This window comes from Trichomonas vaginalis, chromosome III, assembly GCF_026262505.1.
Source record: "Trichomonas vaginalis G3 chromosome III, whole genome shotgun sequence".
Classification (NCBI taxonomy): Eukaryota; Parabasalia; order Trichomonadida; family Trichomonadidae; genus Trichomonas; species Trichomonas vaginalis.
In genome coordinates, this window is record NC_067205.1 from 16,325,605 (window position 1) to 16,340,618 (window position 15,014).

General features: G+C 33.3%; 9 protein-coding genes and 1 pseudogene across 10 annotated transcripts, besides 3 other annotated features; 7 read left to right on the forward strand and 3 right to left on the reverse strand.

The window, feature by feature from the left end:
• Window positions 1–1,654: 1,654 nt before the first annotated feature.
• TVAGG3_0712420 (histone H3-1) lies at window positions 1,655–2,121 on the reverse strand (the record flags this gene model as incomplete). Its single annotated transcript, XM_001580801.2, has 1 exon — window positions 1,679–2,095. One exon carries the CDS (start codon window positions 2,093–2,095, stop codon window positions 1,679–1,681), a length of 417 nt encoding a protein of 138 aa, XP_001580851.1.
• Window positions 1,688–1,948: a centromere.
• A 108-nt stretch (window positions 2,122–2,229) lies between the features above and the next one.
• On the forward strand, window positions 2,230–2,560 carry TVAGG3_0712430 (histone H4-2; the record flags this gene model as incomplete). The annotated part of the gene is made up of 1 exon (XM_001580800.2): window positions 2,230–2,535. The coding sequence occupies one exon, from the start codon at window positions 2,230–2,232 to the stop codon at window positions 2,533–2,535; it is 306 nt and encodes a 101-aa protein (XP_001580850.1).
• Window positions 2,561–2,831: 271 nt separating this feature from the next.
• On the reverse strand, window positions 2,832–4,082 carry TVAGG3_0712440 (RNA binding; the record flags this gene model as incomplete). The annotated part of the gene is made up of 1 exon (XM_001580799.1): window positions 2,832–4,082. One exon carries the CDS (start codon window positions 4,080–4,082, stop codon window positions 2,832–2,834), a length of 1,251 nt encoding a protein of 416 aa, XP_001580849.1.
• Window positions 4,083–4,189: 107 nt separating this feature from the next.
• On the forward strand, window positions 4,190–5,406 carry TVAGG3_0712450 (cell division; the record flags this gene model as incomplete). The annotated part of the gene is made up of 1 exon (XM_001580798.2): window positions 4,306–5,316. One exon carries the CDS (start codon window positions 4,306–4,308, stop codon window positions 5,314–5,316), a length of 1,011 nt encoding a protein of 336 aa, XP_001580848.2.
• A 118-nt stretch (window positions 5,407–5,524) lies between these two features.
• Window positions 5,525–6,188, forward strand: TVAGG3_0712460 (GTPase protein; the record flags this gene model as incomplete). The annotated part of the gene is made up of 1 exon (XM_001580797.1): window positions 5,552–6,118. The coding sequence occupies one exon, from the start codon at window positions 5,552–5,554 to the stop codon at window positions 6,116–6,118; it is 567 nt and encodes a 188-aa protein (XP_001580847.1).
• Window positions 6,189–6,515: 327 nt separating this feature from the next.
• Window positions 6,516–6,645: a mobile genetic element.
• A 467-nt stretch (window positions 6,646–7,112) lies between these two features.
• On the forward strand, window positions 7,113–8,232 carry TVAGG3_0712480 (ribonuclease inhibitor domain-containing protein; the record flags this gene model as incomplete). Its single annotated transcript, XM_001580796.1, has 1 exon — window positions 7,130–8,194. The coding sequence occupies one exon, from the start codon at window positions 7,130–7,132 to the stop codon at window positions 8,192–8,194; it is 1,065 nt and encodes a 354-aa protein (XP_001580846.1).
• A 415-nt stretch (window positions 8,233–8,647) lies between these two features.
• Window positions 8,648–9,958, forward strand: TVAGG3_0712490 (uncharacterized protein; the record flags this gene model as incomplete). Its single annotated transcript, XM_001580795.1, has 1 exon — window positions 8,649–9,947. The coding sequence occupies one exon, from the start codon at window positions 8,649–8,651 to the stop codon at window positions 9,945–9,947; it is 1,299 nt and encodes a 432-aa protein (XP_001580845.1).
• A 421-nt stretch (window positions 9,959–10,379) lies between these two features.
• On the reverse strand, window positions 10,380–10,976 carry TVAGG3_0712500 (uncharacterized protein; the record flags this gene model as incomplete). Its single annotated transcript, XM_001580794.1, has 1 exon — window positions 10,380–10,976. One exon carries the CDS (start codon window positions 10,974–10,976, stop codon window positions 10,380–10,382), a length of 597 nt encoding a protein of 198 aa, XP_001580844.1.
• A 160-nt stretch (window positions 10,977–11,136) lies between these two features.
• Window positions 11,137–12,437: a mobile genetic element.
• Window positions 11,233–12,357, forward strand: TVAGG3_0712520 (annotated as a pseudogene). The gene has a single exon. A coding segment is annotated over exon 1 (1,125 nt).
• A 731-nt stretch (window positions 12,438–13,168) lies between the features above and the next one.
• On the forward strand, window positions 13,169–14,902 carry TVAGG3_0712530 (uncharacterized protein; the record flags this gene model as incomplete). The annotated part of the gene is made up of 1 exon (XM_001580793.1): window positions 13,169–14,902. One exon carries the CDS (start codon window positions 13,169–13,171, stop codon window positions 14,900–14,902), a length of 1,734 nt encoding a protein of 577 aa, XP_001580843.1.
• Window positions 14,903–15,014: the final 112 nt, after the last annotated feature.

Below are 15,014 nucleotides of genomic sequence, written 5' to 3' on the forward strand. Positions count from 1 at the left end.
ACTACTCTTCAGACTACTCCTTAGAGTCCTCCTCATCAGACTAGTCCTGAGACTAGTCCTCAGACTACTCCTGAAACTACTCCTCAGATTATCCGCAGACTCCTCCTCAGATTATCCGCAGACTCCTCCTCAGATTATCCTCAAACTCCTCCTCAGATTATCCTCAAACTCCTCCTCAGATTATCCTCAGACTCCTCCTCAGATTATCCTCAGACTCCTCCTCAGATTATCCTCAAGCTCCTCCTCAGATTATCATCAGACTCCTCCTCAGATTATCCTCAAACTCCTCCTCAGATTATCCTCAAACTCCTCCTCAGATTATCCTCAGACTCCTCCTCAGATTATCCTCAGACTCCTCCTCAGATTATCCTCAAGCTCCTCCTCAGATTATCATCAGACTCCTCCTCAGATTATCCTCAAACTCCTCCTCAGATTATCATCAAACTCCTCAAACTACTCCTCGGTCTAATCCTCAGACTCCTCCTCAGATTATCCTCAGATTATCACTTTCCATATATATATCGATAACTAAATAATTACTTATTATACTTTCTTTATTTTTTTTTAATTTTAAAATAATATTAATATATCTTTCTACGTTTAATGATGAAAAGAGAAAGAGGAGTAAAAAGAGGAAAGAGAAAAGAAAGAGGAGTAAAAAGAGGAAAGAGAAAAGAAAGAGAGAGAAAAAAAAAAGAGAAAGAAAGAAAAAAAAAGGACGGCGATAATTTTGTATTGTTTTGTTATTCTGCCGAATGGCGGGTACGAAGTAGCCGCCATTCGGCCCCAAAAATGGCGTATTATTCTATTTTTAAACGGTCATGGCGTAAAACCGTCGCATCCCTAATATGGAGCAAGTATCAAAATAAGAGATCAATTTGGGCAAACTGCTCTTTATATTGCAGTATCTAATAATTACAAAGAAACAACCGAAGTTCTACTTTCACATAGAGCAAATGTCAATGAAAAAGATAAATATGGACAAACACCTCTTCATTTGTCAGCAAATAATAATTATAAAGAAATAGCTGAACTTCTTCTTTAATATCGAGCAAATATCCATGAAAAAGATAAATATAGGCAAATCGCTCTTCATAGTGCAGCACGTAATAATAGTATTGAAACTGCCAAAGTTCTTATTTCACATGGAGTAAATATCAACGAAAAAAATGAAAGTGGAGAAACAGCTCTTCATATTGCAGAAAAGAATTATTCGAAAGAAACAGCCGAAATTCTTATTTCACATGGGGCAAAAAATGATATTCTCGTATAAGATTCACACCTTTCTTTTTTCCGATATTTTGGGAAAAACATATGTGTTCCCCATATACTTGGGATTCATGGAGTTTCTCGCACAATGAATCAGCACATGGCGTTAATCTGAATTTTAAAAGAATTCTTTATTTAAATAATTTAAGTGTTTTTTCAAAATAATACTAATTTCTTATTAGAAGAATGAATTGATCGTTTCAGACCATCAAAAATAGTTTTGATCTATTTGAACAAATATGTTCCTATCCTGATGAATGCAATCCCTTGTTTAATGAGATAAAATTCATGGCAAAGATCAGCCATTATAACGGAGTTAGATACTTTCCGAAGTTGTTGCATTACATTGTTAGAAGTAAAAAAAATATTTAAAAAAATGTTAGAAGTCAAAAACAAATCAACTTTTAAATTAGTTGCGTTCGCCACGGATACGTTGGGCGAGCTGAACATCACGCTCCATGATTGTAACTCTGTTAGCATGGATAGCGCAAAGGTTTGTATCTTCGAAGAGGCCTACGAGATAGGCTTCAGAAGCTTCCTGAAGGGCAGCGATAGCGGAGGACTGGAAACGAAGATCACCACGGAATCCAGAAGCAATTTCTCTGACGAGACGCTGGAATGGAAGCTTACGGATAAGAAGATCTGTGGACTTCTGGTACTTACGGATTTCACGAAGAGCGACTGTACCTGGGCGGAAACGGTGCTGCTTCTTAGCACCCTGGGAGTCGATTGTTGGTGTTGACTTGCGAGCGGCCTTAGCACCGAGGGATTTACGTGGTGTCTTGCCACCTGTTGACTTTCTAGCTGTCTGTTTTGTACGAGCCATTAGAAAATTAATGATTTTGACATTTCCCGCCAAAATAAGAGAAGTAACTTCCTCTTGCCAAATTAAGCCTCTTAAAATTGAGAATATTAATTCTGATATATATTCAATTATGGCGCCAAAATCATAAGTTAATAATGTCCGGCAGAGGCAAAGGTGGTAAAGGTCTCGGTAAGGGTGGTGCTAAGCGCCATCGTAAGGTTATGCGTGAGAACATTCAGGGTATCACAAAGCCAGCTATCCGTCGTCTTGCTCGTCGTGGTGGCGTTAAGCGTATTTCAGGTGATATCTACGAAGAAGTTCGTGGCGTCCTTCGTCACTTCCTTGAGAACGTCATCCGTGATTCCGTTACATACACAGAACACGCTCGTCGTAAAACAGTTACAGCAATGGATGTAGTTTACGCTCTTAAGCGCCAGGGCAAGACCCTTTATGGTTTCTAAATTATTTATGCTTTTCATTATTATTTACACAACTTTTTTTAATTGTTTTTTCGTAATATTGATATTTCAAATTTCGATATCAAAATAAAATATGAATAAGATAAATGTTTTGTACTAATAGAAGTCAGGTTATATGCTCTCAATGCAAAAAAGAAATTAGCATAAAACGAACATCAAAATATGGAACCAAAGCAATTAAAATAAGGCAAATTTAAACCTGCAATAGGTAGAACAAAAATAGATAACAGAAAATATCTATTTTCAGACAAAAATACAAAATAATTCAGAAAAAAAAATCAATTAGATCCCAAAAGTTTCTGCAGAGCGGTCAGACTTGATTTTGTATCAAATTTTGGTGGTTCTTTTTCGGGAGGTTTCTCAGATTTCGGTGGTGGCGATGGATTATTTGCCGGTGGATACGAAGCTGGCGGCATTGCAGGTGGTGGTGGCATTCCAAATCCCGGTGGCACAAAAGGTGCGCCTGGAGGCATTCCAGGTGCGAACGAATTATAGTTATATGGAGGTTGTCCAAACGGCGGCTGCGGATAACCAGGACCTGCGGCAGAAGGCATAGAATTGTAAGGTGGTTGGCCTTGTCCTGGCGGGAAATTGTAAGGCATCATCATTGGATTTGGCGGAAAACCTGGAGGATAACCGTAATATTGAGGAGGGAAAGGAGCATTCTGTGGATTTGGTGATGGTGACTTCCTATCGTCTCCATCAGAGTCACGAACTCGATCTTTACCTTTTCTATCATGTCTATCACGATCTCTATCTCTATCCCTATCGCGGTCGCGATCTCTATCACGATCCCTATCTCTATCTCTTCTATGTCTATCTCTATCGCGATCACGATCTCGATCTCTTTCTCTATCACGGTCTCGATCGCGATCTCTGTGACGATCTCGATCTCTTCCCCTGTCTCTATCTCGATCTCTTCGATCTTTGTCTTTATCTTTTCGGTCCTCCTGCTCTAATCCATCATCTTCGCCATATTTAAATTCAATCTTACACTCTTTATCACCGATCTTAACTTTTCCAGAAGCATCAACAGCTTTTTGTGCATCTCTGAGATCATAATACTTCACAACAAAAGATTTTGGAGAATCACGACGAATAATGCGGATCTCGCCAAATTGTACAAACGATTCATGGACTTCAGAGTCATTAAGTTCGCCAGAAGAAACACTGACTAAAACTGTGGCGCATTTCTCTTTCTTTTGATTCTGGGCTCTGTACGCATAATTAGCTCTAATCGCTCGATCGCCAAACTCATTATATGGTTGTCCTTCAACAGCTTTTATTGCAGATTTGAGATTATAATAAGTAACAAAATAATAGGACTTATCACGAGCTTCAAACACGCCTTTGACTTCACCAAATTTATCAAAAAATGGATTCAGCTGGCTCCTTTTGACAGAATATGGAACATTGTAGAAGAAAACGGTATGAAATGGAATTTTATTATTTTCCTCGCGTTCTTCTTCATAATCGCTATAATCTGGGCCACTGCGTGAATCTCGACCTCTTCGACTTCGATCGCCCATTTAAAAAAAAATAAAAATAAATTATTTCAAGTTTACAAAAAGTTTACAAATATCATGAGGGAAAAAAATGACACCAAAATTTTTTTTTCTCCAAAAATCAGTTATGTTTTTTGAAAAGAGTTTGTCGCTTCTAATACTCGTTTATGATGTACTCATATCATATTTCCTTAAAAATATATGATATGTCGATACTGGAAAGCCATGTCCGTTTAAAAATATAATCATGCGGCGTACTTTAAATGAGAATGCAAACATTAACCAACTGCAGAAAAGGCCGCAAACAGCAGAAGAAATCTTTCGCTCTAGGATGGAGCAGATAAGGAAGATAAATACTACTTCTTTTGACGAGTATAGTGATCCTGAAATTGAAGAGGAAGATGATTCCGATGATTTATATCAAAACATGTTTGATTTGGATAAGCAAAATATCAACAACCAAACAAAACTTGCAAAATATGCAGATCAAATTTTCAGCATTGCAAGAAGCGACGATTCCGGAAATTTTATAAATTCCGAGAGTATTCTCTCCCACTACACAAAACCTATTGATGATTTAAGAAAAAGTGTAATCACTTGGATAGTCTACATATTTCAAGAGTATCGCATGTGTTCAAACACGCTTTATCAAGCTGTTACATATTTTGATGCCCTTTTGTCCGTTCAAAAAGTTCCGAGGAAGGAATTTCATTTAGCCGGTATTACCGCACTATGGATGAGCTCCAAAATGGAAGAGAGAAGTGTTCCAAAGTTAAAAGACTTGGCATCTTATTTTACTGAAGGTGTTACTGTTGATAGATTCATAGAATATGAAAAGAAGATTTTAGTTGCTCTAGATTTTCAACTCACATATCCACATACCAAGTTATTTTTGCGAAGATATATAGATGTTATTGATGCAGAACAAGTTATAATAGAAGCTGCAAACTTTTTCGCAGAAGTATCTTTATGGTATATAGAATTCCTCGATTTTCACCCAGAAATAATTGCTTTGGCAGCAATTTGTCTGGGTAAAATATGTTTGGGTGAGTATTGTCCTCTCGCACGTTTACTATCCTATTCTCATAATCAGGATAAAGTTCAGATTAGAAATTGCGCTGAAAGGCTTGTGAAATATGCTTGTTTGATCCTAAAAGATCCAAAGCATATGCTTACACAACGCTATAGTTTCCCAGAGCTTGAGGGCGCAATCAAATTATTCAAGTTCACTGATGGCATGTTGAATTGTTTAGTATAAATTGTTTATTTGTTTTGTTTTATTATATATCATTCCATTTTTATCTAGATTGCTTATATCATTCCATATTGGATTCAATTTTGAAATATGATATGCTGATTATAATGAAAGTCATTTCGATTCCTTCATAGCATTATGTCACAATTCTTTAAAGCTTGAAAAGCATTTACCTATTATTGATGTATCCCCCCTTTTAAAATATGTTATAAAAAAGGGGATGAAAAACAAAAAAGCAATGAATTTAAACATATCTCTTATAGGTGATTCGGCCGTGGGAAAAACTTCAATTGCAAACGCAATGGCTCAAATCAGGTTTTCTACTGAATATGAACCTACTATTGGTGCTTCAATGGTTAAAATTCCTTTCGAAAAAGATCAGCAAAAATATAACTTTGTAATATGGGATACTGCAGGAATGGAGAAATACAAATCTCTTGCCCCTGTATACTATCGCGATTCAAAGGCATCAATAATCGTTTTCGACTTAAACTCAATAGAAACACTCGAACATGTATCAGAATGGCTTAACTTGTATCAGTCTATTGCTGGTGAAAATAATCCAATATTATTAATTGGAAATAAATTGGATTTAGCAGAAGACCCTTCAGAGATTAGAAATCAGGCAGAAAAATGGATTTCTGAACATTCAGCAACATACATTGAAGTTTCAGCTAAAAATTGTACCAATATTGATGAAATTTTACCACTCCTGTTTAATATAATGGTCAAAGCTGGATTAAGTCTTTCTCCATCTAAAAAGCAAAGGAGGAAAACTAAATCGGAAAGAGGTTGTTGCTCTTAAGTCAACCAAATGTCAAAATTCCCACGTTGGGTTTGAATTAAGCTCTGTTACAAATAAATATATATTTTTCTGTCTATTGTATAATAATTTAATTATATTGACTATTTCCACTATTTGATTTAGATTGAAAATCTCATAATTTGTCAAATGTAATAATATGTTAGAATCTTGCAATTTTAGAAATCTCTGCGTTTAAATATTTAAAACTTGCATAGACATTCCAAAATCATATGAAAATTACTTATTAACTTAGTATCTGGATCTAAAAGTCCCCCTCTAGTACACGAATGCTTAACTTCATTAAAAATTGAGAAGGCGTACTATCGAGTTTTGAACACCCACTGTACTTAGATTGTTGAAGTCAAAAATGTAACATGATTCAACATATGTTCTTAAGGGTGTGCGGGAGACGATAAGTCACCCAAAAAAACACTTTTAAGGTTAATATATTGGATGCTTTGAAACTTTCCATTCCACGCATTGCAGCATGATTAAGGTTAATTTTGAGTAGTTTACCTATCGTCGCCCTAATCATGATCAGATATATTTTATTTTATTTTATACATTTTAACTCATTTTTAACCAAGTCAACATGTTGAAAAAGTGCCAATTGAAAATTACTTTAATCATAATTGCCAGCCTAGCAAGATAAGACAAATGTTTGCCTATTTATAAGCAAGGTCATATCCTATTATATCAGATTCGGCGTGTGAAATTTTAATATGGATTCCAGAGATTTAGATAAATTCGACTTATTAGTAATAAAGTGAATGAATACAATTATCGCTTAATAAAATGGTCCAACATTCATATTGGATAATACCTTATGAAGTTGACGAAACAAACCAACTTAATTTTAAAACTTCAACATTTGAAATCAAGTCGGTCCCAGCGAAACTTCTTAGGTTGATTCAATTGTAAAGGAAAGTGTTAAACTAACTATTGCATTGGAATTATTATTCAACCACCTTTCAATTGTCTGAAATTTGTAAAGTTGTGAAAAGTGACAATATGTTATTCTTCCTTCTTCTTGAGAAAAATGTTTCGTATCCGAAAGATATATCAGTTAGTTTGGAATCAACTGTTGATAACGTACCGGAAGGAACTGAAAGATTCAAAGTGAAACGAAATATTAAATTAATAAATTCGTTTGCTTTCAAAAATTGCAAAGATTCACTAATCTCCGTAGATTTTTCTTCAGCAACTATGCTTACGCGCATCCAGCCATTTGCTTTTGCAGGTTGTTATAAACTTGATGCTCTCGATTTCAGTTATTGCAATCAGCTTTGGATCATTCAAAACTCTGCTTTCAAAGATTCAGGTGTTAGTAGATTATCATTACCACCAAACATTAAAGTTCTCGGAAATTATTCTTTTTCAAATTGTTTATTCAGCTACATTATGATTCCAGGATCTGTTTATCTTATTGGAAAGGGTGCATTTTACAATACTCCCATAAATACCCTTTATTTAACGAAAGATGGCGATCTTTCTATCATCCAATCAAAAGCATTCGCAAATACGAATATAACAGTATTTTCCATACCGAAGAGAGTCTCTAAAATCGGTAAACGTGCCTTTGAAAACGTTCCATTAGCTTCATTTTCAGTTGAACCAACAAATCCATACTTTGTATTTGAGAACGGACTTTACTCTATTACAAAGGAAAGGATTTTGTTTGTTCCGCCTTTTATTGATGGCGTTTTTCAAATAAATCCACGTACATCTATAATAGAGCCATATGCAATGGCCAACACCAATATTTCTACCATTAATTTGACTTGTATCAAAAAGATTTGCGATCACGCATTCATGAATTCCAAAATCCAGAAAATTTCGATTCCAAAAAATGTAAAATACGTAGGAGACTACGCATTTTTCAACTGTACACTGCTTGGTAGTCTCAAAGCTAAGAGTATTTTTACAGTTTTTGGAGAAAATTCTTTCAAAAATTCAGGAATTGTCTGCACCGTTAAAGCAGACCCGATGTTGATCCGCCCACTAACTAAAGCTGGCGTTCCTCTTACTGCTTTTATGAAATGCCCTGGCGAAACTGTTAAAATGTACAAAAAGTAGATTACTGTTTTGAAAAATACCGTTTTATAGATGTTTTTGTTGTATTATAAAATTTTTGTGTGTTATATTTTTAAAGATACTTCAGATCTTTTTCTAATAAAATGAAATCGTCCAAATTTTTTCGATTACATAATATGAATGTGATCTAAAGAGCGTATGACTCAATTTGATATGATTTAAAGCTTGAATAAAGTCGAAATAAACAACGATTCCGGTGAATTCAATGAATCACTATTTTGATCGAGTGTATTATCTTCTATCTAAAAATTATCCAACCCTTCATCTTAATTGGTGTTAATTGAAAAGAAAAATTCAACCTTGTGGAAATTCTTGACTACTTTTAGGGAAAAAAAGGAGAAATTTTTATATAATTCATACATTAGCTGATAATAATTTATGTTTCGGTCCCTGGAATATCTGAACTAAATTAACCTTAAATTAAAGTTTTAAAAAAATGCCTTTGTTTTTCTCCGAAGAAGTGCCAACACAGAATAAATATGATTACACAGCACCTATGGAGAAGCGAGATAAGCAATTTTACTTCCTTTGGTGCGTCATTTCTTTTATTACAATCGTAATTTCAACTCAATTTACGATGATTACGAAAGAAAACGCCGACAAAGTTACATTCATTGAAGGAGTATCGCAATCCAATGGCATAAATGACTATCACATCATTTATCATTTAACTAAAGCAACAATTCATGCGAAAAGGTTAGCAGTATACTTAAACATATACGATGAGTCTGATAAAAATCATGAACTAGAAGAGAAATTTGCCCTAGAATCAGTTATTGATGTTAAAATTGGAAATACAAAATCAAGAATTCATCGATCTTATTCATCAATTCCATATGGAAGGACGGAATTGATGACTACGACTGCATCCAATATATCTCTTGCGATTGGTCAAGTATTTTTGACTGGAGTTTTTCGAAATACAACAAAAATGCAAATTCTCGAAATACATAACAGCAAAGAGTTCGAAAGATTATCATACATTGTATCAAAAGCATTTAGTTTCGAATGTTCAATTGTTTTATTCATTTTTGCATTTTTAGTTATAAATAATACAGCTTCAGTCGAAGCAACGCAAGTAATTGGACTTATCTTGATGACATCTACTACGATATCCCTATTACTCTTCAATAACTATCATAGTTCGAAATTTCACCTTATTGAATTATTTTTCAAAGGTGAAACTCAATCGCTAACCTATTTAGTGCTTTTTACTATATCTACAACATACATGTCGTCAACTAAAGTCATTCCTACGCTTGTTATTGGAGTGATTTTCATTATATCAGATGGAGTCTTCATGTTGACTTCAGATTCGATTGTCCTCGGCAAATTATTCGATAATAACGACGCTGTATGGATTTTCTTCTTTGTTACTTCGATTGTCTTCAAAATTACGATGATGACGATGACTTTACATCATTTGCTATTTGCTTACTTCCAAACCGGCTCTTCCTATGTTAAGACGAAGATATTCGTTACTGTTATTGTTCTTGTTATAGTTTCATTACCAAGAATGATAACAATGGCATATATTGCTAATGAAAACATATCCACTAGCTCAATTGCATTCCTATCTGACTATATAATACAGGCCGTTGGATCTATTTTGATAATTGGACTTGTTTGGCCAACAATTGATTATGATGCGAGTAGTGGAGCCAATATCATTCATGCAACAAGCCAAGAAGACCTTGTTGAACTATTTGGTGATTCCCAAATAGGAGATTTATAAATTGTTTGTTTCTATCCTTTTAATAATTAATTAATTTTTTTATTTATTTATAGTATACTTTCTCATAAGTTCATAGACAAACGATGTGCAGTCACATGGAAAGGAAAAATTTATGAGATAGTTGGAATGAAAAATTTTTTTAGGATGTTCATACGCTCGTATGACACAACAATACGCTTCACGCCCGTTGTCAAAAATTTGTAATAAAGTCAGATTGGTGTAAGTACACCCTAAATGATAAACTATATATTGTAAATAGACAATTAATAAAATTGAAATGATCAGCGTTTTTATCTGTATCAAATTCAGGATAATCGTGTATAATCTCATATCGGCGAAGACTGGTCATTAATAAAAAAAATCGATTCAAACTTCTTTAAAAACTAGTGTTTTATTCTTTAACCAAATCATAAATGTGAAGCTTTCTCATAATTATAAGTTGTCTGAATCATTGATACTTCCAATGTCGGATTCATCAGTTTCCAATTCTTCGCTTAAACCAAAATCTTCTGATATGCATCCCCAGTATATCATGTGAATAATACCATAAAGAAATAGTACTCCTCCTATAATTGCATACATTACAGCAGCTACAGTCTCGTCACTTTCATTTATAATTACCAAATTTGGATCTAATATAGTATTGTATACATTTTTAACAATATCATAAGATTCTTTATAATGCTTACTATAAGTTTCTGTTTCCTTTTCGCTAAAATTTTTAACTTCATCGAGTGTGTGAATTCCAGTTGGAATAAAAAGGCTCAAATCTGGAGTGAAATAGTGGAAATTATTGTTTTGTGTACTAGGATCTGATTGCTCAACATTGAATTTATATTCTACTAATCCATTATATCTTTTACCAGGGACATATGTTTCACGTTTTTCCCAAAGATAAGGTACAAGAGAATAACTTACATCTGTTTGGGAATAATCCAATAATCTATAATTATAATCATATTCATATTGTTTCCATGTCAATATTCTTGGAGAGTCTTCATCAAAGAAAAATTTATAAACATAATTCATCCCTGTTCGCCCCACATGGTAAACATTTGTTGCTCTCTGAGCAAGATAATGAAGTTTTAGGATTGTAATGTCATATTTGTAAGTGAAAAATGTTTTTTCGTCTTTATCCTTTGTAGAGAAATATACTTTTGTATTGTAGTCCTCTATATATTTCTTGATATAGGGTGTCCAAAGGTGCGTTTAGCACAGCGCTCTATATGAGACTATTAAAGGAGATATATGCTGATTATAAATATATAATAAAAAATATGAATATATGTATATGATGAGTAAGTTGTATTTTGGCGCCATGCCTGGATATAAAATGAATTTTGAGACAAGAGGCGGTTTCGCAGGAAATTTTGGCGGGATTTTTTTCATTTTTTTAATGAATCATAAAGAAAACATCCTCGCTCTTGCAAAAAAATGCAAAGACTGTAAAAAATCTACGAGACATTGGTAAAATGCTTCGGTATGGATGCTCCTAGCTATTCCACTGTAACGTATCATGTTAGGATGTATCACTTCATGAACAAAAAGGCGCCCATCATAAAAATTGACAAAAAATCGCCGGATCAAAGAAAAATCAAAGCAATTCTTCAAGCGCTAGATGAAGACCCAAGAGCATCACTCAGAAGGATAGAGGAGATGACAAAGATACCACGTACAACAGTCAGTTATTATCTGCACAATTATTTGAACTACAAACGCGTATACACGTTGGGTTCCGCACAACCTTAATTCAGTTCAAAAAAAATCTAGAGTCCAATCTTCGAAAGAGCTCTTCTCTATATTGGGTGCGTATCAATCCAAGAAGTTTCGCTTTTTAGTAACAGGGGACGAGTCTTGGTTTCAATATGCAACAGAAGCCAAAATCATGTGAATCCCGAAGGATGAAAATCCGCAAACATTCCCGAAGAAAAAAATTGACACACCAATGATGATGTTGTCGGTTTTTTGGGGCGTGAATGACATCATCGCAATTGATATTCTTCAAAAACCTAATACGATGAATGCTCAGTATCTAATTGACAATGTTCTTACTCAAATTATCAATTCTGATGAGTTTGAGAAATCCAAACAACAAAAACAAAAGTTTGCAATTCATTTTGATAATTCAAGAGTTCACAAAAGTCATAAGGTAATGAATTACTTGGTGGAAAACAATGTCAAAGTTGTTCCAAACCCAATTTATTCACCTGATATTGCACCCTCTGACTTTTATTTATTCGGCACGCTAAAAAAGAGAGCTGAAGGACGCGAATTCGCGAGTCCAGATGATCTTGAAAATTTTGTAAGAGAGCAATTTGAGCAATTTTCTCATGATGATTTAAAGCGTGTCTTTCAAGCCTGGATCGATCGCTGCGAACGCGTGATTGAATCCAATGGTGATTATATTTAAATAAACTTTATATATATGTAACTTGTTTATTTCTATTCGCAGTATTCAGGTTTGTGCTAAACACACCTTTGGACACCCTATATTAGCTTTTTTAGGAGTAAAAATAAATTGCAAATACTCCATTATAGACATACGTTCATATGTTGTTATATTGTATTCTAATGGAGGTAATATACCAAGAAATGAAAGATCACAACGCGGAGAATGACAAAAATATTTTGTTTGATTATTGACGACAGAAAAAGGATTTGAATAATTTATACCATTAACCATTGCCGAGTAAATGGCTAAAATTAATTATTGCAGTATCTTCTGATGTAAAATGCAAGTTATATGGATCTGGTCCCCCATACTTTACATAATGATCATTTTCATTATAAAAACTATGAGTGTATTCGATTAACATCGAAGAAAGTATGAGCATTTTTTTAATTTAAATACCTTCTGAAAAATTGAGAAAATTATATAAATCGACTTATAAATTGTCTTTCTGAAAAAGCATACTAGAGGTATAAATAAAACTTGTTCTTTTCATAGGGATCCTATTTGAAAATTAAATATTTTTGTGGGAAAAAAATTTTTTTTATCTGTTGTATTGGAAAATACAAATTTTAAATATATACAGGAAAATATTTTCGACTTTACATAGAACAGATTCTGTAAATTATTTTTTATGTAAATTTTAAGACTTTAATAATTTTAAAAACTCATTGTGTATAAGAGATTAGATTTGTAAAAAATTACGACTATTTTCTTTTAAAACTGTAATATCATTGAAAATCCAATGAAACCGTTTTACATTTAAAAATTCATGGAAGAGTTATCTCTAGTCTCATTAATAAATTCATTCGTTATATTTATTCAAAACATTGCAATAGCGTTAGGATTTTTCAAGCTTCATCCGCCATTATGGCTCAAAAAACTTGGAAATCTGTTCATAAATTTGATTACAACAATATTTGATATTTACAATGCAACAGAAGAGTTTGATGCTCCATCTAAACTCGTTTTTAATTGTATTTTGCTCCCAATAGTTATAATGATAGTTGGGCAATTATTTATGGGAGGAGTTGGTGTTATTAAGTATATGTTCCTTATTCCATTTGGTTTTATTCTTGGTCTTGGAATTATTGACATGGCATTGAACAAGAGCTGGTATATATTAGCAGGTGCTGGAGGTGCAATAATTATCTTGATAATCCTTAATTGGTATCTATCCTCATGCCTTGAAGGTCATTTTGAATTTGCACATGTCCCAAAGAGCTATTTTCTAGGTTTTCTTCATTTGATTGTTTCAGGAGTATTCTTAGCATCTGGACTTGCGATGTGTGGAGTTATTAAAAAATATAGTAATTTGAAGAAAATATTTTTCCCCGTAGGAGCAGTTATTCATTTCATTATAGCAGCACTCATCTTTGTTGTAGCAGTTCTTAGAGTTTCTGAATGCGGCGCAAGGATAATGACAAGAATTAAATTCTTTTTAAGATTGAATGTAATGAAATTGATTTTTTTAATTTTCAACGCAATCTACTTACCAATTTTCCAATCAATTTTAAACTCAATGATGACGATCAAAAATGTTTGCCCTAATGGTTCAAGACCATACTCCTATAATCCAAGAACATTTGCTTCAGCAAGGTATTTTTCATGTCTTTACAATGACAAAATTACATATAGTAATAATGCACCAAGATTTAGATACAATCTTGCAACAGTCACAAATATTTGGTATACAGATATGGCTGCACCAATTATTTATTGCATCATTTTCAATATTATTGCATATCCAATATTTTTATATTTAATAATAAGATTAATGCATAAAACTTATGGAGAAGAATCATACAGAATGGAAAATGCTGGGGCTAGCTTATTCACAGATTATAAAGAGAAGTATAAATATTGGATTCATGTAATGTTATTATATAAACTTGTTGTTGCTACCATTCAAACATTAGCCAATGTATATGTTCCAGGATTAATGTTATTATTATTATTTGTTTATGTGGGATTTGGGGTTCTAATCTTCTTCCTTCAACCTTACAATAACAAGTATAATAATTGGATTGAAATCCTTAATAATGGTCTGAGCTTTATATTTTCATTATTACCAGTTGCTGCAGCATTTGGAGCAAATGTTCCTCCCTTAGTAACGACAATTATGAGTGGAGTTGAGACATTTATATCCCTTGTTGTTTCAGTTGTTGCTTATATTTTAGATAAGAGAACACAAAGAAATGAAAAAAAGGCCAAGAAAACAAAAGAACTTGATGCTAATGAATCAATGGAAATAATAATTCTCATATATTTAAGTATAGTTATTTATTTTGCATCAGCCGTTATGGGCATATACATTTTTATCAAAAGATTCGCAAAACCTCAAAATAGAAGCAGTGATCTTGATGTAATTCCTTTGAACACATGTGTTTTCTTAGAATATAATGCAAAGATGGACTTTTTCGATACAAACAATTGCATGCATTTTTCTGAAATCAAAGATTCCCTAAGTTATGCATATATGCCTTTTAACACACGTGAGGAATGAAACTTCTTTAAAACTATTAAATATTTTTCCATATTGAGAATGTTTTAAACTTCAACTTCTAAGAATAAAAAAATATCAGTATTTATTTTTTCATTGCATTGATAAAAAGTGG